The sequence below is a fragment of the Pseudophryne corroboree genome, chromosome 5, assembly GCF_028390025.1.
Source record: "Pseudophryne corroboree isolate aPseCor3 chromosome 5, aPseCor3.hap2, whole genome shotgun sequence".
Lineage (NCBI taxonomy): Eukaryota > Metazoa > Chordata > Amphibia > Anura > Myobatrachidae > Pseudophryne > Pseudophryne corroboree.
Window position 1 is genome coordinate 631,314,454 of NC_086448.1, and position 26,744 is coordinate 631,341,197.

The 26,744-nt window shown below is 43.2% G+C and overlaps 1 protein-coding gene across 4 annotated transcripts in view; it reads left to right on the top strand.

Annotated features, from left to right (window-relative positions):
* The window catches only part of GATA6 (GATA binding protein 6), a 38,960-nt gene extending 30,585 nt beyond the window's left edge, over window positions 1-8,375 (top strand). For all 4 annotated transcript variants that reach the window (XM_063923581.1, XM_063923582.1, XM_063923583.1 and 1 more), the window contains exon 7: window positions 6,228-8,375. In XM_063923581.1, the coding sequence (XP_063779651.1) occupies window positions 6,228-6,392 (165 nt within the window). In that variant the 3' untranslated portion in view covers window positions 6,393-8,375. The remainder of the gene's footprint in view (window positions 1-6,227) is intronic.
* Window positions 8,376-26,744: the final 18,369 nt, after the last annotated feature.

Sequence of the window (26,744 nt, forward strand, 5' to 3'; positions counted from 1 at the left end):
CCCTCTGTGCGGCAGCCAGCTGGACCAACTTCCATCCTCCCTGCTCCAATGCCCCAGCTGCTGCATGCCCAGTCAGTTGGTGGCATATCTGCTGGCTGTGTCTTCAGGCTGGAGGGAGAGAGGAGCCGTCACTAGGAGCCGGGAAAGAAACAACATCAGGGGGGAATAAAGGAAGCACTGGGGAGCTGGTACTGGGGAGAGGCTGTGGGGAGGGAGAATGCATTGAGAGGCTGTAGGAACAGGCGCTGTGTGGGCAAGAATCGGTGCTGTTCGGGCAGTGGGGGTCATTCTGACCTGATCGCATGCTGCCGTTTTTCGCAGCGCAGCGATCAGGTCACTACTGTGCATGCTTATGCACTGCAATGCGCAGGCATGACGTACGGGTACAAAGCGGATCGTTGCTGTGCGATGGATTTAACGAAGAATCCATACGCACAGCCGAATGCAAGGAGATTGACAGGAAGGGCATTTGTGGGTGTCAACTGACCGTTTTCAGGGAGTGTTTGCAAAAATGCAGGCGTGTCCAAGCGTTTGCAGGGCAGGTGTCTGACGTCAATTCCGGGACCGGACAGGCTGAAGTGATCGCATCGGCTGAGTAAGTTCTGAGCTACTCAGAAACTGCACAAACTATTTTTGTACCGCTCGGCTGCACATGCGATCGCACCCTTGCACAGCAAATATACACTCCCCAGTGGGCAGCGACTATGCGTTTGCACGGCTGCAAAAAGTAGCTAGCGAGCGATCAACTTAGAATGACCCCCAGGGAACAGTAGCTGTGTGTGCAGGAACTCATGTTGTGCAGGCAGGAGAGGATGCTGTACGGACAGAGACTGTGGACTGGGAGAGGAGACACAAGGCAGAGGATGTTAACTCGGAGAGGGGATACAGGGCAGAGACTGCGGACTAGGAGAGGGGACACAGGGCAGAGTCTGTGGACTGGGAGAGGGGACACAGGGCAGAGACTGCAGACTGGCAGAGGGGACACAGGGCAGAGACTGTGGACTAGGAGAGAGGACACAGGGCAGAGGCTGTGGACTAGGAGAGAGGACACAGGGCAGAGGCTGTTGACTGGGAGAGGGGACACAGGGCAGAGACTGCAGACTGGGAGAGGGGACACAGGGCAGAGACTGTGGACTAGGAGAGAGGACACAGGGCAGAGGCTGTTGACTGGGAGAGAGGACACAGGGCAGAGGCTGTTGACTGGGAGAGGGGACACAGGGCAGAGGCTGTTGACTGGGAGATGGGACACCGGGCAAAGACTGCGGACTGGGAGAGGGGACACAGGGCAGAGACTGCAGGATAGGAGAGGGGACACAGGGCAGAGACTGCAGACTGGGAGAGGGGACACAGGGCAGAGACTGCAGACTGGAAGAGGGGACACAGGGCAGAGGCTGTGGGCTGGGAGAGGGGACACAAGGCAGAGACTTCATGCTGGGAGAGGGGACACATAGGGGCAGAGGCTGCAGGCTGGGAGTGATGAACATCCTCACAGCACAAATGTATCACAATTCCGAAAAGCTGCCTCCACAGAAATAGCGGCATTTTGGAGGTGATACTTTGTAAAGGAGGCATAATGAAATGCCTCCCAATATTGACTCTGAACTCGATGCAAGTTCATAAAATTTTATCTCATTAGAAGAATTTTTTTCACTTGATGAATAGTGAGTAGGGAATAGAGAGTAGGTAACAAAGGAGGTCATTCCGAGTTGATCGCTCGCTGGCATTTACAGCGCAGCGAACAGGTTACTACTGTGCATGCACCGCAATGCGCACGCGCGTCGTATGGGTACAAAGCGGATCGTTGCTGGGCGATGGATTTAACGAAGAATCCATTTGCATAGCCGATCGCAAGGAGATTGACAGGAAGAGGGCATTTGTGGGTGGCAACTGACCGTTTTCAGGGAATGTTTGGAAAAACGCAGGCGTGTTCAGGCGTTTGCTGGGCGGCTGTCTGACGTCAATTCCAGGACCAAAAACACTGAAGTGATCGCAAGGGCTGAATAAGTCCAGACCTACTCAGAAATTGCAAAAAACTTTTTAGTCCTGCTCAGCTGCACACGCATTCGCACACTTGCAAAGTGAAAATACCCTCCCCCGTGGGAGGCGACTATGCGTTTGCACGGCTGCTAAAAGTAGCTAGGGAGCGATCAACTCTGAATGACCCCCCAAAATGAGGTAAGAACACAGCTTCTGGCATTATATATGTGGTTATTTTTTATTCAAGACCATAGTAGACTTGAGCACAACCTTGGTATAATCATTCAGCCAACTTGTATAAGATAAAGATATTTTGAAAGTAGGCACTAACATAACAGAGAAAGAACAGAACTCCTCTATATTACTTTCAGGCCATTGCAATATTGGTGGGTATCCCAGCATAAGCACACAGATAACCACAATGTAACTTTTGCCCCTGTAGTAAGTGTACCTCATGATATAAATACATGTAAGAAAACTACTGGATTACTGACATCTACACAACAGTGCTTAGTAAAAGTAAAGGAATGCTAAAAGAATTCAGTGTTTAGGGTGCTAAATGGATTTATTGCAAAACAGTTCCCAGCACTGCAAGATTCTGGCATAAATCTATTCACTAGAAAGTCTTGTCAGCATTTTCATCTTCATACCACAGATGTTTCATCTACACACCCAAACCCCACTCACACTGATGCTTTACTGCATATTAAGGCTAAAAAGATAGATTAGTATGTGCGTCATTGGAAGCGTAATACCCTACAAGTCCTGTCCAAACATATGTGTACAATATTCCTGATCAAATAGCTAAGCAATACTCCTGAAACTACAATTCCCATCACTGTCGGACAGCCCAAACTGATTATCAACCGCACCTTCTATATTCATATCACACCAGGGGAGTGATGTATCAAAGCTTGGAGAGAGAAAAAGCGGAGAGAAATAAAGTATCAACCAATGAGCTCCTAATTGTAATTTTACAGGCTGTGTTTGAAAAATGACAGCTAGGAGCTGATTGGTTGGTACATTATCTCTCTCCACTGTATCTCTCTCCAAGCTTTGATACATCTATCCCAAATGTGATGTACATTTTATTCTATTAATGTATTTAAAGAACACTAAACCTAAGACATTTGCTGACTGCATACAAAGTAACAAGTGTAATGGTTATAAGTAATGATGGTGCAGTGATTAGCATTGTTGCCTCACGGCACTGAGGTAAGGGGTTCCTTTCCAATCAGACACCCATCTGTGAAGTTTGTATAGTCTCCCCGTGTTTTTGTGTGTTTCCTATACGTACTCCAAATAAAATGTACTTGTATATTGATTAGCTTCTGACAAAAAAAAAAAAAAAAGAACCCAATTGTCCATGTGGTAGAGACTGTCGAGTGTAAGGGGTATATTTAGTAAAGTGCGGGTTTATAGAAGTGGAGATGTTACACATAGCAACCATTCTACTTATCATTTATCTAGCACATTCTAGAAGATAATATATATACTCTGGTTGGTTGCTATGGGCAACATCTCCACTTCTAAAAAAGTAGCACTTTAGTAAATAAACCTCCAAGCTTCACTGGGACAAAGATTGATGTAAATGACTAAATATTTACTGCATAATACAGTTTGTCATACTTACCTACTTTTGATTTCTCCTCTTCGGGAGAAGCACGGAGAGGAGGCACTGTAGGAAACTTTGAGGAACAAGGTCCGGCTCTGACATCATCAAGCCTCACCCCCACCTTGGGAAAACCCCACGACATGCAGGTCCACAGGAAGGGGTGGTGCTAAAACGATGCATCATTTTAGCCACTTCCCACGGATATACGCGAATGCAAAGATTATCTCTCCATCCTGCCCGCTTCACAGGGGTGCGAGCTAGATGCAGGAGATCTGCCTGCTCTTCTGGGGGTGCGGGGGGCTACCCCAAAAATTGGGAGCCTCCTGCAACTTCCGGAAGAGTATGCAGTAACCCTTTCTGGAAACCCATTATTGAGTGTGCTCCAACAACTAGGAAGAAGAGAATGCCATTGCTGTTGCTCAGTAATAGAGTCATGCATGTCATGTAATTTAATGCAGTGCAGTTATTGTGCTTCTACGGATGCAATTAATATGCCGGCTGTCGGGATCCCGGCGGTCAGGATGCCGACGCCGGAATCCCGACAGCTATCAAAGCCGACAGCCAGAATCCCGGCAAACAGAGGCTATTCCCACTCGTGAGTGTCCGCACTTTGCGATCGCCCCACTGCTGGGATACATGCGGCAGGTATGCAGTTGACGTTATACTGACGGCCGACATCCTGGCCGCTGGTAAATCATACTGATCCCACTTCTACTATGGAGAAACCCCTAACACAAATTCCCTAAGTCACAAGCATTGGAGATAACAGATCACATGTCTGTATGTCCACAGTCCAGTCTGCCAAGATGGCACAGACATGCCATCAAGAGGTCATGACCACAGCCCTTTCAGCGGTCAGTACCAGGAGGTTATTACTAACAATGCACCTCCTATTCAGTAACCACACATTTGCAAAATTGCGCTACCTTTACTCCTTGATGTTACATCTTACAACTTCAATCCTTTTCAGCAGCAGGATCACTGCAGAAAAGTTATATGGAACGTCCTAGGACATTCCTTATAACATATATCAAAGAGCTTCAATCAGCAGCCAGTAAAGCAGTGTTAGCTGGCAAGGCGGTTTGGTTAGTAAGCGGCATGGGAATATGCAATGTCTGTTCTAAAAATATAGCAGCATGCATTGAGCAACTTTTATATATTTTCTGACATTGAAGGGACAATGCAGTTTACTTTCATCTATCATATATACAGGTTTTTACTACTTTCATTTGAGTTATAAATACATGCATCCAAAACAATGTAATGTTTATGCCTAGTTTACTATAACGTTATTATGCTTCAATTTATAATTAAAACATAAAAAAAAATTAAATGTACTAGCAACACTTGACCTGTATTGAAGCCATCAGACCCTGCAATCATTGTTTTTTTGGGGGGTTGAGGGTGGGTGGGGTAAATATAATTAATGACACATAAAGGGAATTTTGGTATTTTGTAACTTTGTCCACTGCAATTCCATAGTCATTAGGTCTTTCTCGCAGATCCTGATACTATAATTTACAGTGACAACTTAAGTATAGTTGTTTGGAATTCCTAGCGGAGTGCGCCTAATATGTCTGGCTGTATGATTCCTCAGGGAAGAGAAACACATATCTACTAGTTAAAATTTGGAAGCTTTGCACAGACTAATACATATTGTTGAGAAACTGGGCAGCTACAGATCTAGTACAGCATAAATGAAAACAGCAGATAATAGGTTGTTTCCCAGTTACCAAAAGTTCTTACTCTTTCTTGTCACTCTCTCTTCATAAATCACTTATTCCCTGACCTACACCAGCATGCCTATTCCTTTTACAGTTTGGCGGACGGGAAACAGACAAAGGTGCATACCGTTCTAGGTAGCTCATTCCATATACAGTGCAATGGTTCTAAACAGATATGATTTACCCAGAAACATACAATAGTTTTGATGATTTTATTTTACTAGTTGAAAATAATAGCTTACTTCCAGTTACGGCTAGAATTTATTTTTATTGAACTTTTGTGTAACCTTCAGAAACAAATGTAAAACGTTTTATTACTACGACTTGCTTTTATTATTTTATATGTTTATGAAATTCTCTCTTTGGACAGTTACACAATTGGATCAAAACATGTTTCCTTGTTACCCAGCAACAGGCCAGTTAGAATAAACAAAATTATTGGAATCCTCATTCTAACACTTAATTTGTTTGGTACATAAAACAAGTCTAAAAGTTTATAAAGAGGGAAAACGTGTAACTCATTCATTTTATTTTCTATATGAGAAATATATTCACATTACTTGGCTAACTTCTTTAAACAGTCTTTACTATCAATTTGTTTTGCTGCACAGAATGCCATTTGCATACGCAAAACTTTTTAGGGGTTAACTAAAACCTGTTACCTTTACAAGTTCAGCAGATCTAAGCTCCTGGCTCCATTCTGTTAAATTATTGTGCTGTACTTGTGTGGCGTAATGAGAATTTTTTTTTTTTCTACATTTTTCTGGCATATGGGAGATGAGCTGAAATTTGCCAAGATGGCAAAAGTTATGGTTTTAGAATATCACACCCCTAATTATTTGGAGATAAACCTATTACTATTATTATTATTATATTAAGTTTTAATATAACATTTTTGTATTCTATTAAAGGTGGGGTCATCCATGATGTCTTCGCAGCAGAGTGGGAGCACCAGCCCAGATAACAATACGCTGAAGTACACAGGGCAAGAGGGGCTGTACTCAAGCTTGGGATCTGCGTCTGAAGTTGGAGGTTCTGTCAGGCAGGATTCATGGTGTGCCTTGGCCTTGGCTTGATAACATTCACCATAAGATTGGTTTTGACATCAGATAACTTCCTCCTCACTCTTGTTAGTACTTGCTTATGCAAAGTGATGGACTTGTGATCTTTGACAGACTACAATGAACATTTCCTTGACTTTCATTTTTAGTGCCTTGGTTCAGATGGAGTTTTGTGGAGAACCTAGTGCCAAGGTCTTCATCTATGGAAGACAAATGTGACCAAGAGAAGTACAATGTCCATGAACACAAAATATTAAAAAAAACCTCCTTTGAATGAACTTCCTTAGCTGCATGGATGCAATTACTTTGTTAGAGATTGGCCATTATAAGACAGCATGCGTTGAGAAATGCTGTCTTTCCAAAAACACATGGCCCAGTTTCCTTTTCTAGGTTTGGTGGATTTCTTCCATGTCAACTATATTTGGCTGCATCTACTGTTTCATTTTCTGTAATCATCTCAACAAATGTTTACTGTCACTCCTGTCCATACTTGGCTCATTATGAGCCAAACAGACGACATTCTGTCCAATACAATATCTGTTCCAACATAGATAGAGCCAACTACAAGCAGCCAAGATAGCTCATTTATTGGACCTAGGCACCTTCAGACTTTGCAGACTATGGAAATGGAATGCATAATGAAAGCATTATTGTATCTTGCTATAGATAGCATGGGTTGGCTATTAGTTTGCTAAATATCCAGGCAAGTAAGTTATCCATTACTTACACACAGATACTTTAGAAACCTGAGTAACAAACAAAATATTATGAACAGTTTAGGCGTTATGAAGTAAAGAAGGACAGTATTCCATTAATTCTTCCTTATTCTTATTTGTTAATACTACTGTTCCATTTCTTCCAAACGTAATGAATTATGGTTTTAAAAGTATGACAAGCCATATAGAGTGGTTAATGACCAGCACATGCATTATTCATTCTTTCAAGCGCTTGTCAAAGCTGGCCAGATGATTGGTCCGTTAGTGTAATGCATCATAGTCAAGACCTTATTGGGTATGAAAAACATTTTTATTCAATTCCCTATACTGCATCAGTTTTCTTATCACAGCTTTTAAACGGTCTCACCAAAGCAGTGGAAAGTCACTGTCCTGAAATAAAGTTTGCAGCTAAATACAAGTGTAATGTTGGTGTGGCATTCTAACATTTAACAACCCATGCGGATATTTTCTTATTAGTAAATAACCTATGGGGCATAAAGTTTTCAATTCAGTTCTGCCAGTGTTAGGATACAGAAATCTCTCTTTGGTACACTCTATGAAAACCTGAGTTTGCTGGGTTCAAGTTCATGAAATGTATTGATTAACTTATCCAGTGATTTTGAAACCAACATTCAGGTGGAGGGTTTTTTCTTTATTTGAATTTAAAAAATGTGACTGTTTGTTCGGTCTCTTTTTGCATACAGGGTAGCAAACTACACTTTTTCTTCCATGATACAATATTTTTGTAAACAGAAAAAGTGCAATTTCCATTGCAGCAATCAGTGTTAAATCATTTACATAAGATTTAACAACTTTTTGTATCGAATGTAGACATTTTTAACTTAATGGTACTTTTATTAATTTAATAATAATGTTAAGTTGGCATTTTTATAACTTTCTAAGGTTGTAACAGACACCCCAATACAAGATTTAAATTAGCATTTTGTGGTTTTTATTTTTTTCTAATTATATTTTTTCTTTCAAGAACAAATATGCTCAGGAAAATGGTCTTTACTATGAATTTTCTAGTAAATGCAAATAACCCCACTACCTATTTGCTGTTGGATTTAAACGTGTGCAAAAATGCAACACATTTAAAAATGTTTATGTGTTAAATATGTACATACTTGTTAAAGTAAAGAGAACCACAATTGTGTGACTGGCACATTGCTAAGTTGGATTTATGTGTTTTGTTTGTTTTTTTTTTTAAGTGGGATGTTGTTTGGAGCGTTGCCATAATAGAGCTTTAAAAATAATAAAAAAAAGCTTATTGTTTCTATCATTACCTGTGATTTTTGCCTTGAGAATAATTTCAGTTTCAAGACAGCGTCATCTTCTTCCTTTTTTTAAAATCTGTTTTTTTTGAAAGGTTTAATGAACTCTATAAGAAAAACAAATTCAAGTCAATCAAGGCACTCATTATAAAAATAAACTGTGCAGTGTATAAAAAAATAACATCATGTACCAAAGCAAAGAACGCCAGAGGCGAAACTGAGCCAACATTATAAAAGATATGATGTAAAGGGAAGAGGAGAAAGAGACCAGCAAAAATGAATAAAAGGATATAGTAAGGCAAGGACTCGGGAAGGGAGTGTGTCTCAGTGATTAGCAAATACAGGTTACAAGTTAGAGAGAGGCAATCACAGGATCTAATTAAAAAAATAAACAATGATAGTACATTTATTGGGTAAGTTCATATTTAAATGAATGGCTCAAGTTTGGTACACAAATGATAGCAACGAGGTCTATCATGTCATATTCTTTGTGGGACAAATTGATAGAAAGGAGGGGAAGGAAACTGCGTTTGCCAACTGACAGGTAGTTGCTGAAAAATAATGGGACATATGTAATAGGGTCTGAGTTTGCAAGAGGTGCGGGACGCAAGCCGATCTTGGACATTTTTTTTAAAGTGTCAGTCATTTACAAAGCATGGTTTTGCCTTGTAAATGATTGGCGTTTTTAAAAACCGCCGGCATCCCGTAACTCCGGCAAACTCGGAACCCATTACATGTGCCCCAATGTGTCCATAAGCATTTATACGGTGATGGCCTGGTTCTATCTCTCCAGGCTACCTGATAGCCACATACAACCAGGGAGTAAGGGGAAGCCTGTAATACCGAGGAGTCTCCTGATTAGCCAGGAACTCCTCAGCAGCTTCGGCTTTCCTCCAGTATGCTGGATCACATGTCACTCAGCCAATCATAGTAGGGCTACATCCCCCTAACTGCTCTCAGTCGGAAGAGGTAAGTGTAATAAGAGCTTGTGATCTGAAACTTGCTCCAACAGTGCTTTTCTGTTTTCCAACAAACTACAGTTTTATCCTACATTATGTTGCTGCAATCTTGCTGCCAAAGCGCAGTCCTGTGTTCCTGCAACCTTTCTACCAGTGTGCAATACTGTTTTATGCAACATTTCAAGCAGTGTGCAAAATTTGCTATCTTGAGTTCATGACACCCTGTTGTTAGTGTGCTATTTTGTTCTTGTAAATAGCACTCTAGTATTAGGATTCTCAAACCATAGTGAGTTATCTAGAATTTTAAATGTAATAAAGATCTACACTTTCATAGAGCTCTGTCTTCGTGTGTTACTTAATTCCAGGCAGGAATGATTTGTCCTACTTGTTTAGGTGCTAATAAAGATCATTATATTAGAGATGAGCAGGTTCGGTTTTACTCGGATTTAACCGAATCTCCTTATTGGCTCACGGACGTCACGTGTTTTGGTTGGCCAATAAGAAAAATCCAGAAAAAAGAACATGCCGAAATTCTGGCGTTAAGAACCGAGTAAATGCGAACCCGCTCATCTCTACTTTATATGTGTGTGTTTGATGTGACTAATATCACTAGTTATCAACAGCTGCAGACACCCAGGTATTACCTTAGTAGGAATTGCTATCCAATGAAGGGTAACAAACATCGCAAAACAAGGTATTGCTGGTACTGCACTTATCAATACAAAAAATTTCAGCCAATCCAGATTGGCTTTTTGTATTGATAAGCGCAGTACCATCCATATTTTGTTTTATGATAATTCCCGGCAGCCCTTACAGAGTCAAGTTGTTTTCTAAATTAAGGATTCAAAGATTTCAATAGCAGCAACAGTCTACTGAGTAATGGAGTGGTTGAGGAGGAGACATGTATCTGCACTCCAAAAAAAAAGAGCACACAATACAAATGACCAGATCTGAGCAGATATAGGGGTATATGTAACGGGGCGGAAATCACACCTATTGCATATTGCCTGTAAATTGCTGAGTAATCAGACCAAGATAAAAGAGTGATCTCTGCCATAGTTACATGTTGCATTACAGCTGATACCATACAAAGCATATCTATACAAGAGTATTGCATGTTTGAAGGTGAAATGAATAACGAGTGTAGTGTTTAGTCACGAAGTTTGCAACACGCAGGTGCCATGTTAGTCAAATCATATAAGTAAAGCTGTCAATCTTTTAGAGTCATTGTTTGGTGACTGTGGGTGAGACAGAGTTGTGAGATTGACTTATCTGGCTGATAGTATGAAGTCAAGAATAAGATTGAAGTCTCCACTTACAGTATAGTTTTGACAGATCATTTTTTACCCTTAGAGTTAGCAGTAGTGTGATCATCTGAGTTAACACACAAAAGCATATCAGAAGTACACGCATTTCGCCTCAACTCAACAAATGGACTTTATAAGATATTGGCAAGAAATATTTTTATCAGAAATATACCTTGTGGGTAATGGGTCAAAAGTCTTTGATGTCTATGTTTTGTAACTTATGACTTTACTAAACATTGTTTACATTAATCACAAGCTGTGTTATGTCATTCCCTGATAGGTATGAAGAGGACTTTAAGTGGATAGCTACTGATTGTTTTAAGGTGTTATGGAGTGACAAGAGCAAATTTAATCTGGTGTTCCCTGATGGAATAAAGTATGTCCTAAAAATCAAAAATACAACAAAGCCAGACACCAGATACCCACTTTGAAACATGGTGGGGACACGTTATGGTTTGGGGGATTTTCTCTAGCAAGGACATTGTTCCTCTAGACCACATAGACAGTATCATGGATTTGTTTGTTAAAGGAGAAATTTTAGATAGACATATGCTAACATTTGTGAAAAGAACATGCCCCAAAAATGGATCTACCAACAAGAAAACAATACAAAACCCCATTCCAAAATTATTGAGGACTACTTTTGCAAAAAGAAAATCAATGAGTGGCCAAGTCAAAACCCTGACCTAAATCCCATTAAGCACTTGTGGGAAGAGCTAAACAGGTGTGTAAAGGCCCAAGAGTGCTCAAACAGGACACTATTTTCTAAGCTTTTCAAAGGGAATGGACAAATATTCCTCAGGAACATTTACTCAATCTCGTTGAATCTATCCCCCGACAATGCAAGGCCGTAGTATCAGCAACTGGTTTTGCAATAAAGTACTAGTACTATTGTCTTAAAATATCCTGTTTTGTAATGTTATTTTATTGCAGTCTATGTATTTAATGAAATGTTTTGTACTGTCAAAACACTTACTGAATTTTCTTTATTATCATACACACTGAGTGTGCAGTGCTCAATTTTGTTACCAATTTTGGTTATTTTGTACTACATTTATAAACTGATTAATGACATTTGTTTTCAAATATGAACAATAAAGAAATTAACAGAAAATGATTTGTCATAAGACTTTTGAGCACTACTGTAGTGTAATACGCCCTTCCGCAATCTACAGTACTCAGTGTGTTGAAATTATCAAAAAAAGGTGTGACCTACTGTTTATGTTTTAGGAAAGAAAATTAGCCATTGAGGTGCATTTCATGCATGTCAACTTTTTCTCAACACCAGTGCCATTTCCTGCAAACGGAGAGCCGTGCGATTGTATGGGTCACACGCCGCGGCACTTTGTGTACCCTATCCTGATCCACATCCTCCCTCTTCCCTAGTACTTGATCAGGGACGGAGTTTAGCAGAATGATGTGGTTGCATTGTGACATCACTATGCAACCACGTTATTCCACAAAACTCTACCCTCCCAAGTGAAGTAGTACTAGGGAAGAGGGAGGAGGGGGAGAGGTAAATCTGTGCCTGCCAATGAATATAATTTATACACCCACTTGGCAATGAGCATTCTCCTTGGCAACAAGCATGGATCCCAGAGCATGAAAACCCTGTCAACAAACATGACACCCAGCACATGAAACCCCTGGCAACAAGCATGACACCTAGTGCACGAAACCCCTGGCCACGAGCACGACACCCATCACATGAAACTCCTGGCATCGAGCATGATAACCAGCGCATTAAACCCCTGGCAATGGGCATGACACCCAGCGCATGAGCCCCTGTCAACAAGTGTGACACCCAGCGCATGAAACCCCTGGCAGTGAGCGTGACACCCAGTGCATGAAATCCCTGGCAGCAAGAAGGCAATTTAAAAGTAATTAGAAGCTTTACTATAGGGTATAATGTATCATGGGCATTGCGGTGTATGGCATAATATGGTGCAAGGGGCATTACTGTGTGGGGCTTAATATGGTGGTATGTTTATTTGTTCTAGTGGTGGCTGAGGTCTGTTGAAGCAGGGTCAAAAACTGAGGTGTAATAAAGGTTTTTTTCCTGTGAGGCCATGCCCATTTTAGTAATGTCACGGCCCCTCAATGGGAGTATGCGCGCCGAAGAAGCATGCAAAAATGGGGGGGGGGGGGAGTCATTTTTTTATTGCTCGCACTGGGAGCCAAATTGTCTAGAAACAGCCCTGTTCAAAACCATTCTGCTTTTCCTTGGGGAATTAAGACTGTTAATAGTGGTATATAAAAATTTAGGTCACGCTATATAATAAACAAACCTTGCAAGACAATGTGTAGATCAGTGGTGGGTTTGCTTGTGGCCCTCCAAGCTTTCACTTCCCAAATGTAAAGCGCAACAGAATATGCTGGTTCTATATAATTACTGATAAACAGTCCCATAAGGGTGAAGTTAGAAAAGAGAGAGCGAGTTTAAAACTGTGGCCCTCATTCCGAGTTGATCGCTAGCTGCCGTTGTTCGCTGCATAGTGATCATTTAAAAAATCGTCAAAACTTTGCATGCGTATGAGCCGCAGTGTGCACACACGTTGTACGGGAACAAAGAGCATTGTTGTTTTGCACTGCTTCTAGCGACGATTCCATTCGGACAGACGAACGCAAGGAGATTGACAGGACAAGAGCGTTTATGGGTGTCAACTGACCATTTTTTGGGAATGGTAGGGGAAACGCAGGCATGTCCAGGCGTTTGCAGGGTGGGTATCGGACGTCAATTCCGGGACCTTCATCGCAGCAATCATCACACAGAATAAGTAACTACAGGGCTGGTCTTGTTTTGCACAAAATGTTTTTGTACCGCTCGGCTGACAGGCGTTCGCACTCTTGCAAAGCAAAAATACACTCCCCTGTGAGTGGCGACTATGCGTTTGCACGGCTGCTAAAAGTAGCTAGCGAGCGATCAACTCGGAATGAGTGCCTGTGTGTGATTAGTATACACATCATAAATAAGAACAACAATTACTAGTAGGTGAATCTGATTTGAGTACCACATGCCTCCAGATGATATACCAACAAAGGACAAAGAATGGTATAAAATAGTGGAGGACATCTAATAGACTGAGCAACTCAAAAGAACCACTAAAAATGTTTTCTAATTTCTAGCAATTTGATATGGAATTGTAATAACAGCAGAGGTAATACTAGGAAGATACATGAACTCTGGTTGCCTCCTGGAGCTCATACTGTTTCTGTATTTTGAATTAAAGCCCTGAAATAGCTGAATTGATGAGTTTTCATAGTCTTCTGTTGGGGTGTTTTTGTGGTCAGTATAATTTGCTCTTTGACATAATAAAATATAGACATAAAATTTAGAGATGTACAGTTCAGTTCTCCAGAAATCTGAACCCACCTTAATTTTGTGAAACCGAACAGAGTTGCGGTTCTGATCTCTGAGGAGATACGGACAGAACAGAGCCATGGGCCCTCATTCCGAGTTGTTCGCTCGCAAGCTGCTTTTAGCAGCATTGCACACGCTAAGCCGCCGCCTACTGGGAGTGAATCTTAGCTTAGCAAAATTGCGAACGAAAGATTCTCAAAATTGTGAATAGAAATTTCTAAGCAGTTTCTGAGTAGCTCGACACTTACTCTGCCACTGCGATCAGTTCAGTCAGTTTCGTTCCTGGTTTGACGTCACAAACACACCCAGCGTTCGCCCAGACACTCCCCCGTTTCTCCAGCCACTCCCGTGTTTTTCCCAGAAACTGCAGCGTTTTTTCGCACACACCCATAAAACGGCCAGTTTCCGCACAGAAACACCCACTTCCTGTCAATCACACAACGATCACCAGAACGAAGAAAAAACCTCGTAATGCCGTGAGTAAAATACCAAACTTCTTAGCAAATTTACTTGGCGCAGTCGCAGTGCGAACATTGCGCATGCTCAATTAGCGGAAAATCGATGCGAAGAAAATTACCGAGCGAACAACTCGGAATGAGGGCCATGGTTCTGATCTTCCCACAGTTCAGAATTCAGATTTTAAATCTGAATTTTTGGTTTTGGATTGGATTTGGATTGCAAAAATTACATGATTTCAGCTGCATATATATACAGTGGGGATCGAAAGTTTGGGCACCCCAGGCAAAAATTCTTTTTAATGTGCAAAAAGAAGCCAAGGAAAGATGGAAAAATCACCAAAAGGCATCAAATTACAGATTAGACATTCTTATAACATGCCAAAAAAAGTTTGATTTTATTTCCATCATTTACACTATCAAAAGTACAGAAAACAAAAAATGGTGTCTGCAAAAGTTTGGGCACCCTGCAGAGTTAATACCTTGTACTGCCCCCTTTGGACAGCTGAGACCTGGCAGTGTCATGGATTGTTCTCAATCATCGTCTGGAAAGACCAGGTGATGTCAATCTCAAAGGTTTTAAAAGCCCAGACTCATCTGACCTTGCTCCAACAATCAGCACCATGGGTTCCTCTAAGCAGTTGTGTAGAACACTGAAACTGAGAATAGTTGACGCTCACAAAGCAGGAGAAGGCTATAAGAAGATAGCAAAGCGTTATCAGATGCCCATATCCTCTGTTCGGAATGTAATTAAGAAATGGCAGTCATCAGGAACAGTGGAAGTTAAAGCAAGATCTGGAAGACCAAGAAAAATATCAGATAGAACAGCTTGCAGGATTGTGAGAAAAGCAAGTCAAAATCCACGTTTGACTGCACGATCCCTCCAGGAAGATCTGGCAGACACTGGAGTTGTGGTACACTATTCCACTATAAAGAGATACTTGTACAAATATGGTCTTCATGGAAGAGTCATCAGAAGAAAACCTCTTCTACGTCCTCACCACAAAAATCAGCGTCTGAAGTTTGCAAATGAACATATAGACAAGCCTGATGCATTTTGGAATAAAGTTCTGTGGACCGATGAGGTTAAAATAGAACTTTTTGGCCGGAATGAGCAAAGGTACGTTTGGAGAAGGAAGGGCACAGAATTTAATGAAAAGAACCTCTGTCCAACTGTTAAGCATGGGGTGGATCAATCATGATTTGGGGTTGTATTGCAGCCAGTGGCACAGGGAACATTTCAGGAGTAGAAGGAAAAATGGATTCAATAAGATTCCAGCAAATTTTGGACGCTAACTTGATGCCATCTGTGAAAAAGCTGAAGTTAAAGAGAGGCTGGCTTCTACAAATGGATAATGATCCTAAACACACCTCAAAATCCACGGTGGATTACATCAAGAGGCGTAAACTGAAGGTTTTGCCATGGCCTTCACAATCTGCTGACCTCAACATAATTGAAAATCTATGGATAGACCTTAAAAGAGCAGTGCGTCACAGACAGCCCAGGAATCTCAAAGAACTGGAAGACTTTTGTAAGGAAAAATGGGCGAAGATACCTCAAACAAGAATTAAAAGACTCTTGGCTGGCTACAAAAAGCGTTTACAAGCTGTGATACTTGCCAAAGGGGGCAGTACAAGGTATTAACTCTGCAGGGTGCCCAAACTTTTGCAGACGCCATTTTTTGTTTTCTGTTCTTTTGAAAGTGTAAATGATGGAAATAAAATCAAACTTTTTTTGACATGTTATAAGAATGTCTAATCTGTAATTTGATGCCTTTTGGAGATTTTTCCATCTTTCCTTGGCTTCTTTTTGCACATTAAAATGAATTTTTGCCTGGGGTGCCCAAACTTTCGATCCCCACTGTATATATATATATATATATATATATATATCTTTGTGTATGAGCGGCACTCTCGGGTCTTCATTATAAATAACAGGACATCACCCCATTAATAACTGCAACGCTTCGGTTTAATTTAAAAACCGTCTTCAGGATTACATGAAAAATACAGAAACAGTTCTTACCTATATACATGTATAACACCATGTGAAAACCAGTCCAGGTGCGTTCAGCTACACCCACATCCGCTGACGTCACCCGGACCAAAATCATGTGACTTCACATTAACCCATCACCAATAATTCATGGATCTGTTGCACAAAAAACATGATATTATATTATGCTAGTTCATTAAAACATTGTCCCAATTGCTGATACACATCTATGGTACTATAGACGCAAATCTACACAAATTCACGTGTATCTAACATCAATTACCATGATGCACAATATTCTATAATCATTTTTTATATGTAGTTACAGACTCCTAAACGGCCAACAAATTTACTCACTTAATAAAGAAAACTAGTAAAAGATAAAGTTTAATTGAGACCGTAAGGTGCTATTGTGTTAAGGGAATAAATCCACTTGGTCTCACAGCGCAAAAGCAGCTTATTACGATCACCCTGTCTGCGGCTTTCGGGTATGTGATCTATCATCTTGTATCTCAAACTTGATAGATTATGACACTTAGCCTTAAAATGTTTGGCCACAGGTTGCTCACTTGACCTCCCTTCAATGGCTAACTTAATGGCACTCCTATGTTGCGCCATACGCTCTCTAAATGTACAAGAAGGTTTGTCCACATAAAGCAACCCACAGGGACACTTTATGTAGTACACTACGAACCGAGAGGTGCATGTGAGACAATGGAATATTTTAATGGCTTTCCCAGAATGAGGATGATACATAGTATCTCCTGTTTCCAGATAAATGCATGTTGTACATCCTAAACACCTGTAGTTGCCAAATTTTCTACTAAGAAAATTAGAAGGTCTTGATGTAGTGAAATCTGAAATGTCAGAATGGACCAGCATATTACGCAGATTACGCCCTCTGCGATAACATGGCATAAGGCGTTTATCAGACAACACTTTTAATTCAGGGTCAGATTGTATAACGGGCCAAATCCTTTTGGCCTTTGATGTTAACCTCTTACTAGCCGTAGAGTATTTGTTTACATACACCATGGATTTATTTACTTCTTTACTGGGTCTATCAGGTTGATGTCTAATTTTGGGCTCCGACAAAGCTTTTGTCTTAGCTTGCTGCAGCAATTTATAAGGATAACCCCGTTCTAGGAATCTGTGTATCATATGATCCATTTGTACGAGTTCGTCCTGTGGATCACTGCAGATGCGGTGTACGTGGAGCAATTGAGAAAAAGGAAGACCCATTTTGAGGGGTTCAGGGTGATGGCTAGAGGCTAGTAAATAATTGTTACAATCTGTAGGCTTCCTGTATAGTGAAGTAATGAAACCTGATTCAGTAATGGATACATCGACATCTAGGAAATTAATTTTATGTTCCTGAATGTCGTAAGTAAATTTAATGTTAGGATCCCTAGAATTAATTTCAACCATCATTTGTATAAATGCTTCACGGGTACCTGTCCATAATAAGAACACGTCGTCAATGTAACGAAGGAAAAATGGTATGTTTCTTTTGTAATCTTCATTAACAAAAAATAACTGTTGTTCTAATTCAAACATAAATGCATTGGCATATGCGGGGGCCACTGGTGACCCCATCGCACAGCCGAATAACTGTAAATAATAACACTTATTAAAAAAAGAATAATTGTGTGTAAGTACCAATGTTAACAAATCAACAAAGACATTTACGTCAGGACCCTGATACAATGTATGATTATCAATGATTAACTTTCTAACTGCGGGAATTCCTCTCTCGTGTGGAATGTTGGTATACAAACTGACTATGTCAGATGTACACAACCAACATTTGCCATCGGGCAAGGTGACATTACTCAATTTTTCCAAAAATACAAAAGTATCCTTCAGGTAAGATTCTGGATAACTGGTTGTAAGTAATGGTCTAAAAATTTAGACACTTGGTAAAATAATGAATCGCGTGTTGCAATTATAGGGCGACCGGGAGGATTGAAAGGATTTTTATGTAACTTCGGAATCGTGTAAAAAAACGGAACCACTGGTGATTTTGTGCTTAATGCATCCACCGTGTATTGGTTGATCAATCCATCCCTGGCCGCTCCTTGCAGCACCTGATTTAATTCACATACATATGTTTCAGTAGGATCACAACTCAACTTAGTATATACATTGGTGTCTGACAACTGCTTATCAGCTTCAACAATATAATCCTCTAAGTCTTGTATCACGATCCCACCCCCCTTATCGGCAGGGAGGATCGTGATATCTTGACGAGTAGACAAACTTCTCAAGGCAAGACGTTCAGCATAGGACAAATCACCACGAATTTTCACAGGATTCGCAGCCAAATGATCAATTTCACTATGCATAGCCCTAGTAAATGAACGTATAGCCACATTAGTAGACAGAGGATCAAATTGTGATTTAACTCGAACCGGGCAATCATAATTAGAGGCTGAATCAATACTCTTATTAGCAAAGTGTTCTTTCAAACGTAGTGATCGATTAAAACGAGCCAAATCAACCTTACTTTCAAAACTGTAATGCTGTGTTGTCGGTATAAAGCTCAGCCCTCGTTGAAGAACACGATGCTCCGTCTCTGTAAACGATTTAGATGATAAGTTAAATATTACTTCCTTGCTATTGCTGTCTTTTTTACGGTCCCTTTCACACTGCTTCCCCCTTCTTGTACATCCTCTACCAGAGCGTCTCTTTGCGCCCTGGACTTGATCCCTAAAGGGGCCTTCCCTTTAGATATTTTTCTCCTAGTTGACGATGATTCAGAATCACTTTGAGAATTGGCACTAGACCCTTCAGTCTCCAACGGGAATGTCCTCTGCTGATTACGGAATCTGGGGCGAAAAGGTCTCTGTCTTTGTTGTGGATTAGAGAAATTATACACCCGATTGTCCTCATAATCACGGGTAACTGCAGTGAATTTCTTGGTTGTAAATGCAATCAGATCACTGCGATACTTGTCCACCTGTACTTGTAATTTGTTTAACCACTCATTATCGCCATCAGCTCTGAGGGATTCCAAACAGGTAGACTCCAGTGTGTTGATTTTTTCCCGGACGTGGTTATACAAGGGTAATGTGCTAGCAAATACGCCAATCTTCTCAACACCAGCAAAACTGCCACTTTCAGCACAGACCAGATACAGGGCGGGATGTACTGAGCTTTGAAAAATGATAATTTCACTGTGATAAAGTGCCAGCCAATCACTTCCTAACTGTCATTTTTCAAACCCAGCCTGTGACATGGCTGTTAGAAGCTGATTGGCTGGTAATTTATCACAGTGAAATTATCACTTTTCTAAGCTTAGTACATCCCGCCCACAGTATCAAAATATTGATGCTGATGGACCAACAAGTATCTGTGCAGCAAAACATCACCAACTCTGAAATTATTTACCACAGAACTTGGGAATGGAGTAGCTGCACACAGTAAAATCAATAATGTTTGTAGCTTATAGTATGTCAGCATCTTCTGTCAGAATGTCTGCTACAACAAAATTTTATGTCTAATGATTGATGTAAATTATAAATAGTCTGCAGCCACAAATTAACATTGAGATAATGTTCGAGACCGCTATTTATAACAGATGCCGAACCTCACAATGCAGATAACTTGGAAGCGACTCCACATTACAAGGAAATCCATACATGCTGGCATCTGTATTAGAATAACTGTTCACATAGGGGGTCATTCCGAGTTGATTGTAGCTGTGCTAAATTTAGCACAGCTACGATCATCTTCCCTGACATGCGGGGGGACGCCCAGCACAGGGCTAGTCCGCCCCGCATGTCAGTCCGCCCCCCCCCACAAATACAAAAGCATCGCACAGCGGCGATGCCTTTGTATTTTAGAAGTAACTTAATTGTCGCTGCCGCTGGCCGCAGCGGCTGCGTGAGACGTCACGCAGCCACCGCGGCCCGCCCCGCCAACGGTCCGGCCACACCTGCGTTGGCCGGACCGCACCCTTTAAGCGGCGGCTTGACGCCGCCATTCAGCCCCCTCCCGCCCAGCGACCGCCTCTGTCCCAGAGTCGATCACTAGGCAACGAAATCTGCAATGTGCCAGCGCACTGCGGCGCCTGGCATGTGCAGTTCCGACCCAATCGCTGCGCTGCGACAAACTGCAGCGAGCGATCGGGTTGGAATGACCCCCATAGTCCTGGTACTTTGAGCTCCTTATAACTGTTGTCTGACTACAACAGACAAATTCAGTCGCAGGAAAACACAACTCACCCATCTAGGCTCCCTGTTTACATTCACTTTTGGAGGCATTGGCATACCAACTCCAATGCATCTGGTTGGCTCAGTCCTTATATGCATGCCGTGATGACGCATACCAGTATAGACGTAGCCCGTTTAACTTCATTCACATCTTCACAGTAAAAAGGTAAACTTGGGTAGTGAAGTTTACGTCAGATACCCGCCCAGCAAATGCTCGGCCACGCCTGCGTTTTTCCAAACACTCCCAGAAAACGGTCAGTTGCCCCAAGAAACTCCCACTTCCTGTCAATCTCCTTGCGCTCGGCTGTGCGATTGGAATCGTCTCTAGAACCAGTGCAAAACCACAAAGGACTTCGTACCTGTACAACGCGCGTGCGCAATGCAGTGCATACGCAGATTAGGCATTTTTTTCACTGATCGCTATGCAGCGAACAACGGCAGCTAGCGATCAACTCGGAATGACCCCCTTTATGGCATGAGAAATAGTGGCTCCTAGATCCCTTTCCTCCTCAGTAGTTTATAGTATAGACATAAGTATTCGGCTATATTAAGTCACCCAGTGGTTTTATTATTTCAATCACCTTAACTTATAGCCCATCTCCTATATATTAGCCCAGATCTGTGACTCTGTGACTGTGTGTATAACGCTGGGCGGAGTCACAGTCATAGAGTCACAGATCTGGCCAAATACCTCTCCGTCTTCTTCCCGGCCGAATGCGTCGTCCTTCCCGCTGTTCCCGACTCCTGTGCTGGGGTTAGGAGGGTGGCTGAGCCCAGTCATAGGATGCCATGAGGTGGAGGATAAGGCCGCTTACCGACGTTACTGCTACTGTGGGCACCGAGCATACCCGGATCCCCTCTCCAGAGTCTCTGTCAGCCGCCGGGGGCGCGCCCTACGCGTGTCACTGCCTGGCGCGCTCCTGCCCATCACCTGCTCCTACTGCAGCCTAGGCGCGACCCTGACCACGGACAGCAGGAGCAGCGCCAGCAGCAAGTGTGAGGGAGCGCGCAACCGGTTCACTACAGCGGTGCTGCTACTGCTCCAGCAGATTGTGTGTGTGGTGTATTGTGTATAGTGTGTGCATGGGGTATGTGTACAGTGTATAATGTGTGAATGGTATGATGTATATATATACAGTGCCCCTTCCCCACCCACGGCAATAATTTTTTCTTTTTTTACCAAAATAATTTTAGACGAGGTTAAATACACATTCTTCACCTAATTGAGTAAAAAAAAAAGAGACAATTTCTGAGCTTTTTTGGACATTTTTTTGTCAGTTAAGTGGTTAAGAAGGCGACCGTGTCCTCCATTGCGGTAGCAAGAATCTAGCCATTTACCCAGGGGAAATGTCAGCCTGCTTATACTGCGCCACTGCAGCACTACTTCTTAACAATGCCTGGGTCATCGATCCATGGCTTGCCAGCCCCTGCAAGCTCTTTTACACTATTATAGTCAGGAACAGATGTCCTCTATAAACATCCCCAAACCCTCGGCCATGAAATGGACTCCACTGGGATATGGCTATGTTAATCTTCCTTCTTACCCCTTCCTGGGGGCAATTTCAGACCACACAATTACATACCTCCCAACTGTCCCGATTTTTCGCCAAACAGTCCCGTTTTTTGGGGTCTGTCCCGCTGTTCCTCCCGCGGGCCGCAGTGTCCCGCGGTGGTGGTGGTGAGGCAGTTGGGAGGCTCCTTATCATTCGCTGCTCTGCTCTGAACAGCGTCTATTCCAGTGAGGCAGAGGGACTGGGGGCACGGCCAGCATCTCACAGAGCGCTGGCCTTGCCCCCACTGTGACGAAAATTGGAGGCATGGCTTGTGAGCGCGTCATCCACATGAGGCCACGCCAAAATTTCAATAGTCCACACCCCATTTTCTGCGCCTCCTTGAGAAATCTAAAAGTTGGGAGGTATGCAATTATTTCCACTCTCAGCCAATGTGAAGAAAGCATCTGCATAATTACTTTTATGACCCTGATGAGCTCAATACCCTTACATTTGCCTAAATTGTTACACCCTGAGTGCCCAATGTTTGTTCAGCCTGAAGTCGCTGCTCCCACATATGATTCCACTGTATCCCCCTGAAACCTAACCATGGGGGTCATTCCGACCCGTTCGCACGCAGCGGTTTATCACAGAAGTGTCCAGCAGAACAGAGGGCGGAGGAGTGACATCAAAGCCGGGCCCATCATCGCTGGATCCATCGCACAGGGTAATTAGGTATAGTGCTAGTCTTGTTCTGCTTGAATTTTTTTTAGCTTAGCAGGGCTGCACAAGTTGCTGGCTGCGATCAACTCGGAATGACCACCCATGTTGCCACTTGTGCACCAAACAACTGCGAAACTCAGCTGACTGATGCCTGCTGGTTCAATAAATATAGGAGTGTCCTACAAGCTATACATAAAATGACTTTGGGGGTCATTCCGAGTTGTTCGCTCGCAAGCTGCTTTTAGCAGCTTTGCACACGCTAAGCCGCCGCCTACTGGGAGTGAATCTTATCTTATCAAAATTGCGAACGAAAGATTAGCAAAACAGCGAATAGACACTTCTTAGCAGTTTCTGAGTAGCTCCACACTTACTCGGCATCTGCGATCAGTTCAGTGCTTGTCGTTCCTGGTTTGACGTCACAAACACACCCAGCGTTCGCCCAGACACTCTTCCGTTTCTCCAGCCACTCCCGCGTTTTTCCCAGAAACGGTAGCGTTTTTACGCACACACCCATAAAACGGCCAGTTTCCGCCCAGAAACACCCACTTCCTGTCAATCACATTACGATCACCAGAACGAAGAAAAAACCTCGTAATGCCGTGAGTAAAATACCTAACTGCATAACAAATTTACTTGGCGCAGTCGCACTGCGGACATTGCGCATGCGCATTAGCGACTAATCGCTCCGTTGCGAGAAAAATATAACGAGCGAACAACTCGGAATGACCCTCTTTGTGCGCAAACCTGCCAGGATAAGTTCCACATGACATTAATAAGAACCCATATCACATTTAATTGCTGAAAAATCACACACGACAGGAACAAGTACTTTTGGGCGACCCATATGAAGGTGAAAACCAAAATCCTTCTTTGTGGACAAAATAGCAAAGAACTTCGGACCTAGGAGGTCATCACAACCCGATCGCATGCTGCAGTTTTTTGCAGCCGTGCGATCGGGTCACAACCGCTCATGCGTGCGGGCTGCAATAGGCAGGCACGTCGCTGCCTGGCGACCAGCGACAAGAAGCATGAAGAAAGCGTTCGCAGCAGCGATCGCAAGAAGATTGACAGGAAGAGGCCGGCCGGGGGTGTCAACTCACCATTTTCTGGGAGTGTCGAAGAAAACGCAGGCGTGCCCGGCAGTTTGCAGGGAGGGATCCTGACGTCAGCACCAGGAAGGATCATCGCAGCGGGTGAGTAAGTCTTGAGCTGTGCAGAGACTGCACAAATTTTTTGCTTGTGCAGCTCTCTGCACAGCCGGTCGCAGCCCTGCACAGCTCTAACCCCCTCCCCTGTAGGCGGCGATTACCTGGTCGCAGCAGTGCAAAAAATAGCCTGCGTGCGACCAGGTCGGAATGACCCCCCTAATTCAGACCTGATCGCAGCAGCAAATTTGTTTGCTAATGGTCAAAACCATGGGGGTCATTCCGAGTTGTTCGCTCGCAAGCTGCTTTTAGCAGCTTTGCACACGCTAAGCCGCCGCCTACTGGGAGTGAATCTTAGCTTAGCAAAATTGCGAACGAAAGATTCGCAATATTGCGAAAAGACTTCTCTGTGCAGTTTCTGAGTAGCTCCAGACTTACTCTGCCAGTGCGATCAGTTCAGTGCTTGTCGTTCCTGGTTTGTCGTCACAAACACACCCAGCGTTCGCCCAGGCACTCCCCCGTTTCTCCAGCCACTCTCGCGTTTTTCCCAGAAACTGTAGCGTTTTTTCACACACTCCCATAAAACGGCCAGTTTCCGCCCAGAAACACCCACTTCCTGTCAATCACATTACGATCACCAGAACGAAGAAAAAACCTCGTAATGCCGTGAGTAAAATTCCTAACTGCATAGCAAATTTACTTGGCGCAGTCGCACTGCGGACATTGCGCATGCGCATTAGCGACTAATCGCTCCGTTGCGAGAAAAAAATAACGAGCGAACAACTCGGAATGACCCCCCATGTGCACTGTGGGGAAGGGGGCAGCTGTTATAACATGTGCAGAAAGAATTAGATTTGGGTGGGGTGTGTTCAAACTGATATCTAAATTGCAGTGTAAAAATAAAGCAGCCAATATTTACCCTGCACAGAAACAATATAACCCACCCAAATCTAACTCTCTCTGCACATGTTATATGTTCCCACCCACTTGCAGTGCACATGGTTTTGTGTCAGGAATTTGCATCATGTCACTTAACGGTGCTCTGATGTGCTGGCCTCCGGAGGTCACATCCTCAGCCTGACAGCATATTCCATGATTGCCTGCAATGTGCAGAGACTCTCTCCAGTGTGTACCCCGCTTGCCATACGGTGTGTACCCCGATGTATTCCCACCATCTCTGGAGTGTGGGCGCCGCCATGACACCTGGTCCTGTAGTCAGCTGACTCTGTGCTATCCACTCCTGAGCACTGAAGCACTCACATGACTTGATTCCCCAATCTCTCCTGACCAGGGAGTTCCTGCTCAGTATCATTGCCTTGAACAATGCGTCACATCCTGTGAACAAGCACCTCCTGTTCTCCAGTCTCCTGTCTTTAGAGATTCCCCTGTGTCTTTGCTCTGTGGAACTACAGGCACCAGCCATTCAGTTTGGTGTAGCTCCATCTGCATTCTGCTCCAGTATTCACTAGTAGTCTCCTGAGACTTTCCTTTGTCAGTGCTCTGTGGAACTACAGGTACCAGCTATGCAGTTTGGTTGCAGCTCCATCTGCATTCTGCTCCAGCATTCACTAGCAGACTGAGACTCTCTTCAGGTGCTGTATTACCACTCTCACCTGTTCCTTATCATTCAGCAGCAGCACTGTGCTAATTCTCCTGCACCAAGAATCCTGCTCAAATTCTCAATCTGTCTCCTGCTAAGCCAACCCCAGTTCCATTACTGCAAGTATACCTACTGCCTGTGTAGTCCTGTTCCAATTCACCTTCGGCTCTCAGGCTGACCACAGATTGTTCCAATTCACCATTGGCTTCCAGGCCAACCATCGATAGTTCCTGTTCACCATCGGTTCCCAGGCCGATAGTCATCTGTTCTTGTTCACCATCGGTTCCCAGGCCAATAGTCATCTACTCCTGTTCACCATCGGCTCCCAGGCCGGCCATTGTATGTTCCGATTCACCATTGGCTCTCAGGCCGACCATCAATTGCTCCAGTTCAACATCGGTTCCCAGGCCGATCATCGATTGTTCCTGTTACCCATTGGTTCCTAGGCCGATCATCATCTGCCCCTGTTTACCATCGGTTTCCAGGCCGACCATAGATTGTTTCAGTTCAACATTGGTTCCCAGGACGATCATCGATTGCTCCAGGTAACATCAGTTCCCAGACTGATAGTTGTTAAACCTCTGTTCATCATCGGTCTCCAGACCGAACATTTCCCAAGAGACTTTTGTATAACCAGAGACTCTATCAGCTTCCACGCTGATTCTTATGCACATACCACCATTATTCCAGTTGCCTTTGTTTCCAGTGTGCATTCTCAATAAATATAATTTGCGCCCATGCACAGGAACTTATTGCAGCCTCCTCGTTTCCTTGATCGCACCACCACTGACCCACTAGTGCCCCCTCCGGGAACAGACACAAACCCAGACCTGACAGTTTGTTCAAGGCCCATGGACACAGACGGCAGTCAGTGTGTGGGGTCAGGGGCCCTTCAAGGTCTTGCATCGCGACTCGATAGTCAAGAGGCTGCGCAACAGCAAGTGATCCAGTTTCTACAGGGAATGTCTATCCGCTTGGATACTTTGCAGCAATCCCTTCCAACTTCTGTTTCTCCTCCGGCTCCTGTTCTAGTCAGTCCTGCTTCTGCTCCAATTCCAGTTGTTCCATCTTCTGCTGCACTATCCGTTCCTATGGCACTCTCTTTAAAGCTAATTCTTCTGAGAGGG